This window comes from Microtus ochrogaster, chromosome 1 (genome assembly GCF_000317375.1).
Source record: "Microtus ochrogaster isolate Prairie Vole_2 chromosome 1, MicOch1.0, whole genome shotgun sequence".
Taxonomy (NCBI): Eukaryota; Metazoa; Chordata; class Mammalia; order Rodentia; family Cricetidae; genus Microtus; species Microtus ochrogaster.
The window spans coordinates 45,037,325-45,044,678 of record NC_022009.1 but is presented as its reverse complement, the minus strand read 5'-3'; the positions used below and the strand labels follow the sequence as shown (position 1 = coordinate 45,044,678).

The 7,354-nt window shown below is 49.0% G+C and overlaps 1 protein-coding gene across 7 annotated transcripts in view; it reads right to left on the bottom strand.

Annotated features, from left to right (window-relative positions):
• Positions 1 to 611: 611 nt before the first annotated feature.
• The window catches only part of LOC106144037, a 31,348-nt gene continuing 24,605 nt past the window's right edge, over positions 612 to 7,354 (bottom strand). For all 7 annotated transcript variants that reach the window (XM_026781095.1, XM_026781112.1, XM_026781099.1 and 4 more), the window contains one exon: positions 612 to 946. In XM_026781095.1, coding sequence (XP_026636896.1) covers positions 862 to 946 — 85 coding nt within the window. In that variant the 3' untranslated portion in view covers positions 612 to 861. The remainder of the gene's footprint in view (positions 947 to 7,354) is intronic.

Sequence of the window (7,354 nt, the reverse complement as noted above, 5' to 3'; positions counted from 1 at the left end):
CCCCCCCCCCGCTCCCAACTCCCTCTTCTGTCCCAGACTGCTCAGGCAGAATGACTTCCCCACCCCCACCACGCCCAAAAGTCATAAGGGTAGGGCTCACCCTCCCCAACTCAACCAGCATACCTGACACCAGGCAGGGAAATGTGTGGTCACACAGACCCACTCAGGAAACAGTTTGTAGAAGTCGCGTCGGGCCAAGTCCCAGTTGGACCAACCCATTTGGGTCGTGATGGCTACTCAGCTAGGGCCCTGGCATGGCCCCGGGGAATGTGGAGGGCAAGGGGGTGCACAGAACTCAGCCCCGGAGCAGCATTCTCTCTGGAGCTCCAAGGACCAGAGCTGTGAGCCCCTCAGGCTCCAAAGCCAGACCTCCCACCTACTGCTTGGCTTCCTTTCCGAAAGGAAATTGACATCTTGGGCGCACGAGAAGAGTTCTTCTAAACCCACAAGCACAGGCCCTTCACCAGTGCATCCACTTCTTGAGTACACGCTGAGTAGGACAAAGGTGACTTTATGGGATCTGAGGCAGGCCCTCTGCCCCATTACACTGCAAAAGGAAGCCCCAGCAAAGCACCCACCATTCTTTGTATTAGTAGCACATCCATCACTGCTTTAGTTAAAACAAGAGACATTTATTGAAAGCGCCATGAGCCACCAGGCCCCATGCTTCTAAGCACATTGCAGCTGCCTCACAACAGCCCTGTGAGGTAGGAATCTGAGTCCGTCTCATAGATGTGGACTCAACAGGGAAGGTTCAACAGCTCAAGCCCCACCCCTGAGTCTCAGGGTCCATGGACAGGGGTCAAGGCCACATGCCTGACCCCAGGTCAGCGCAGTTCATCAGTCAGTAGGTGGGTCTCTCTACTCAAAGGGAGGCCTGGGTCCAGAGTGTTGGCTCCAGCATGTCCCACAGGAAATGTGCAAGGCGTCCCCGTGGCTGTGGAGGCTGAGAGAGACACAGCTGCAGATGAAGACCATCTGCCACCCATCCCCGTGGCTGACAAGAGTTTTCATGCACCAGGCAGGCAAGGGGACAAGGTAGTCCTATGCTCAGAAAGCCTGAGCTATGTAGAAGGTCCGACTTCTGGGCAGCCATGGAGGCGGGGCAACACCTAGCCAGCAGCTCCTGCCCTCACTAACCCATTCTAGGATTTTTCATCTTTCTCTCCCCACCCCAAGTTATTTAGCCAGCTTAACAGCTACTAAACTTCAGTGGTTTTCCAAAAACTCCAGCTTTGCCTTCTGGGAGGGTCTTCTAAATATTTCTCCTGAGGTCTACTTATACCTCAATGTCCCCTCAAAAAAACCACTGAACCTTAAAAACTTAAAAGTAAGCCTTTCCCTCTATCTATGACTCTCCAGAGCTTGGTAGATACTACCCTCCGGCCCTCTACTCTAGTTTTACATGGACCCTAAGTTTCAGAAACTGTACATCTATACCCAATATTCATGGCCACCTCCACACCAGCCAGTGTCAGACATGCACACCTCCTCTGCATACCAAGCAACCAAACACTCATCACATAAAGAATCACACTGAATCCCACAATGACCATATCAGGTTATTTCTAGGTTACAGCAAACAGCCAAGGACACATGGTCAGCAAGGGGCTAGGGTAGCCTGAAGCCCTGACCTTGATTCTCATGAACCATACCCTAACTAGTCACCAAAGACTCCATTTGTGCAGGTAGGGAAATTGAGGCTCAGAAAGGTTTGGGTAACCTGTTCAAGGTTCTGCCAGTAAAAAAGAACCCTAGGTCCAAAGCCCAAATGGGCAAGACCCTTGGACCCCTACCCCTACCTCTGTACCAATGGAATATATTCTGCAGAAAATAAGAAACCAGGGCCTGGGATCCAATGTCCTCTACCCCCAATCTGCCAGGTGCTCAAGGCTGGACCCCAAACTTCTCAAACAACTTTCATGCTGATTGTCACCAATGTTGGGGACAAAGGCTTTAGGAATGAAATAGCTTCCTTTCATCCAAAGAGAGAGGGATCTCTAAGAAGATATGGGCACAACCAAGTCTTCTCTAGAATTTGGGAATTGCCAACGCAATCCTTTTGTGAATCACCGAGGTCAAAACATCAATGAGGACATTTTAGCCCACAAAAGTTTTAGTCTAGAAATAAACATCTCCAAAGCTGTGTTTCCACCAGGAGGGACCCTCCTGTGGCTGATTAGACAAGGAGCATCTTCAGGGCTTCTGAAGATTTCATGAAGGAGACCTCCTTCTATCTGCCCATTCACATCTACTTAGGCCTACCTTACTTCATCATGAAGCAATTAGGAGCCCATTAGTACAAGAGGCAGGGTGACATTGAGTTGGAATATATTCAGAGTTTGGAATTCAAGTACAGCTTAGCCAGAATTTGACAGGCCTCTGATTTCCCCTTTGTTACCTTCAAAGGACACAAGCTACCTAATAGGGTCACCCCATAAGCCCGTCCTGCAAGGGAACTCAAGCCCCATCTGAGACCAGGCACCTGGACACAGAACAAAGGGCCCTACCTACCTATCCCTACTATGGGACCCAAGAACACAACACAAGATGGACAGCAATGGCCACATCGCAGGTCCCTGAACACAGCCTGAGGCAGACAGAATCAGGATCTTAGCAGAGCATATGATGGGGCAAAGGCATGGAGGACAGAGGGAAATGATGAAAATGTGGGGTCCTGCACCCAGAGGACACAGTGGCAACACCAAGGGCATACTGGCAGCCAGGGCTGAGATACCAGGGCTTTGAAAGCCAGAAGCAAAGAGAAACTCAGAGAAGATAAGGCTTCTGTGAAGTGGGATGAAGAGCGAAGGGGAGAAGAGAATATTGTTCCCCCAGATTCCCAGGATGAGGACTGGGAATGGAATTCAGTGGTAGGCAAAGGCCTGGGTAGGAGGTGAACCAAAATCCCAGCCTGAAGCTGACCAGACCACCATGGAACTGGGAGACCCAAGGGTGGGGGCGGTGCCTCCCCCTCAGTCCTCCCTTCATGCGTTACCCTGTCAGGAAACTCCTGGGTGGGACAGGGATAGAAGCAGAACGAGGCCATGTTGAGTACATGCCAGGGTTAGGAAGGGGGCAAGCCTGAGAAACTAGGTGAGGCTTTGCTTGGTGGGGTGGGAAGGGTTATTCCCTGACTCTCTACTCTGCCTATCTACAGAATGGGACCAGTCTGGGGACAGCAGTGCAGTGTGTAAGAAACCTCAGCTAGGCCAAAAGCAGGGATGGATATGGGGAAAACTAATTTCTTCATCTCCTGGCAAAGAAAGAAAAGGGTATAGAGTAGACACTCAGGCCTAACAGCAAAAATGAAGAAAGGCATAAAAAAAAAGATGCCATTATTTGGAAGCCCCTCTGTTGGCTTTTGGTTCTTGTCACTGGCCCAGGGTATATGCGCACACAGAAGCACAAGCTTACAAAAGCATCTCCCAGCAGATACCACCCTTCAGAGCACCCCCAAATCACAGTGGCTCAGCCAGCCTTGGCCTGCATATTACCAGCAACAGCAGCCACTATGATGGAAAGGGAGGGGCAGGAACCACAGAGGAATGTAGAAGCCAACGTGCACTAACCACACAAGCATTTGACCTGGACCACACATCCAGCCAATCACAGCCCACTTCACACACTGGATCAACTGTTGGAAACACAACCTTGGCTTCAGGTCCACACTGACTCTTTATTCAGGGACTACTCACAAAGTAATAGGTTGTGACTTTGGGCCAATCCCATCTGTCCACCATTCCTGGTGACAACCCACATGTACATCACACTGTGCTGGTGGCCTGGCCCTGGACCCTCACAACAACCCTGTGAGGTAGGCTTTCCAGTAACACACACCTGAGAGAAAAGAAGACCACGGGTTGCAGTGGCAGGGAACCTCATACAGTGCAAGGCCCTACCAGGTGACAGCTGGGGTGAATCTAAAAGAAACAGAAAGCTGACATTCCTTTACTTAGCAAGGGCACTGTGCAAAAGCATACTACAATACAACAGGGTTTAGTTAACAGGTTGAGAAGACAGAAGTACAAAGAGTGATTAGATTCCAATACATCATCCATTCACCACAAACCTCTCTATGCGACCAGAAACGTCTGCCCTGGGCTGGGTTACAGTTTTGTTAGCTGCCTATCTATCTACAAAGACAAAACAGAAGAAGGTAGGTGAGCCCCTACCCCTGGCCAGGCACTGTGGTAGGCACCAGGTCTCAGGCAGTTTGGCCTGCTGCTGTTGGTAGGAGGACACATTGGGAAGGGGACAATGGTCTACCAGACCATGTCAAATACTCTCCCAGTAACAGACTTTTGGACAGACTTTGGAAACGGATGAAGTTAGGTGCCATATACAGGCCTGACTCAGAGGCATGGTCCTCAGTCAGTGACTCCAAGGCATTCTCAATCATTCAAAAAGGTGTGGATGTGTCTGAGGGGGGAGCAAGAGCAGAGGTACTACCTAAAGACTCCCCTAACCCATGCTGTGAAACTTCCTAGTTTATATGAAAATAGCACATAAATTTATCATGTATCCGTTGATCAAAAAAAAAACCCAAAAAACTACTTCCCACTATACCAGAGCAAGGCCACTCCCACCCCCAAGGGCTAGGGTTCCCAGTGTTCTGTCACACCCCCAGAGACACATACACTACCTTCTAGAGGCATAAAAAGTCCACTTACACCAATCCTCACAACATCCCTGAGAGTTGGTACCACAGTCCCCACCACAGAAGGCACTCCAGCTCTCAGAGAAGAGCCACAGCACAATTTGTCCAGCTCCAGGTCCTGGCTTTGATGATCCCTACTCCTTCCAGGTCAGAAGTCAAAAGAGGCCTGTGCCTCTTCCCCCTCCCCTGCAGACAGATGGAGAAAGTTTCCCCCTAGCCTGGGACCCACTCAAATGCACAGGGCTGAGATCAAGGCCTGCAAAGGGCCATGTGCCTTGCCCACCTGGGTCTGCGAATGGATTGCTCAGAAAGAGCCCCTGCCTAGGGCACAATCCTTGTTACCTGTTCGAGCAATCACCTCCTGCAATTTGTTCTAAAAAGAGCCGAGCATTAGCTGAGCTCCAAAGTGGCTGGAACGACTCTCAGATCATCCCTACAGAAGATCGGGGTGTCTCACCATCTTGAAAACCTGCTCACAGCCAGGACCAACTGCTTAGTGCAAATGTCCACTCCCCATTGGGCCTCTTAAGGATATGGGCTATGATTTCTGAGCACCCAGGGAACACAGTTTGCTGATTACTAATCAACCTAGTTTTGTAAGGAAGAAAGTTGAAGGAAGCAATCAAGCTTGCAACAGAACTCAGACCTAAAGTTTGACATGCAATCAACGAGCTCTCTTTATTGGACACACAAACATGGCTTCCTTACAAATGCCCCATCTTTTTTTTTCTTCCAAAGGGAAGTAGTGGAGGAAGTCCTTGTGAGCCAGCTCTAGTATAGCACTAGCTAATTTTTTAAGATGCTTGCTGACTACAAGAGAAATGAATGAAGGAGTGAAGGAATGTGCACATGAGTTACAACCAGTGCCACCTGGTGGAAGAAGCTGCAAGGCTGAAGGCAAAGCTCATGACAGGGACCATGCACCAGGCAGGGTGAAGCCTGGGGAGGCAGCTCTGCTTATGGTGGGAACCTGACCCTCTGAGATCACAGGAGAGGTATGTGATGTGTGAGAAGCATCATGGAGAAAAAGCTGTGGTAATGGGATCCAGCTGGGACGTGCTCAGAGCAGTGACCTAGGAGTTGGAGGCTATGACAGGGGGGTTGCTTCATGACTACAGCCCATGGTGCCACACAGCTTGCCTGGGATAAGAGGGTTGCTTTTAGGAGAGGGAGGGGCCCAAAGCACCAAGTCAAGAGATGGAGGCCCAGTGCATGGATGGATAGATGCTAGATGGATGACTAGATGGATGGATACATGGATGGATGGATGCATGGATGGATGCATGAATGGATGCAAGATAGATGCTAGATGGACGGATGGACAGATAGATGGATAGATGGATGGAAAGATGGATATGGTAGATGGATGGATGGATGGATGGATGGATGGATGGATGGATGGATGGATGGATGGATGAATGGATGGATATGGTGGATGAATAGATGGATGGATAGATGAATGGATGATATGTGGATGGGAAGATGGATGGATGGATGGGTGGATGGATGGGTAGATGGATAGATGCTGGATAGATCACAAGATGAATGTGTGGGTGGATTAAAGTCATGTTGAAAATCACCACTGGGTTCCCAAGCTTTATGTTGAGGTAAGCATGGGGTGAGAGGGTTGAACACAGGCAGACATGCTAAGTGCTATAGTAGAGGGGTACCCGAGTGTTCCTGAAGGCAGGGATGAGCTCTCTTTGAGTACACTCCCTAACCAAATGGCAGTATCTGCTCTGTGAGGAGGTCATGAGAAGAGCAGAGGCCATAGGATGGCCTTGCTCCCAGGACTAAACCTGAGGTGGTTCACACCAGTCCTGAACTGAATTTCCCAAGCATTCCTGAAATGCCATTGAGGCACAAGTGCAGAGCTAAGGGATGTGTGCAGACACAGCATAGAACACTAAGAACCCAATTCCTATAAGAACTGGTTTCAGAGTCTGCACTCCTAGAAGAATAGGAGGATAGGCAGGAAGTCAGTCCATCACTCAGTGGGACAAGATATAGGACTGTAAACCACAAGAGGTGTACAGGACAGATGAGAGATCCTAAGCTGTAAAGCCATGGGACACCAATATGCAAGCCTAAAAATGTCCCCTCCCTGCCAGTGGAAGATATAACCGTCCCTTTTCCCCAGGGTAAGCAAATTCTAAAGTCAAAATCTGACCTGGACCACATCACACCACACTATAGATGCCTATGAAAGTCCCTTTCCAAGAGGATTGCCTCCAGAGAGAGATGCCCTCACCTAACATAAGGATACCCCTGATGGATCTCCTTAAGAAGCCATGACCCACTGGACTTGGACAAACAGTTCACAGAAGATTAAGATACAATATGTCAACAAACGTGGGTGAAAGTATTCAGCCTTCATTAGTAATTAGAACAAGCTTTAAAACACATGAAAGCATTAACAGAAAAAAGCTAACAGATATCTTAAACACTAATGCATCACCTTAAATACTAATACATCATTGATAAAATACTATAGACCTTCTGAAATCAATCAACAGCCATACAGACTACCCTAACCTTTCATTCAGGAAGCTCAGCCACAGAGAATTCATTCAATCACCCACTCACTCGTTCATTCATTCACTAATTCACTCATCCATTCTCTCATCTGCCTACCAATCACTCTGTCCCTCATACCTGTCTGCCCTTAAACACACACACACACATACACACACA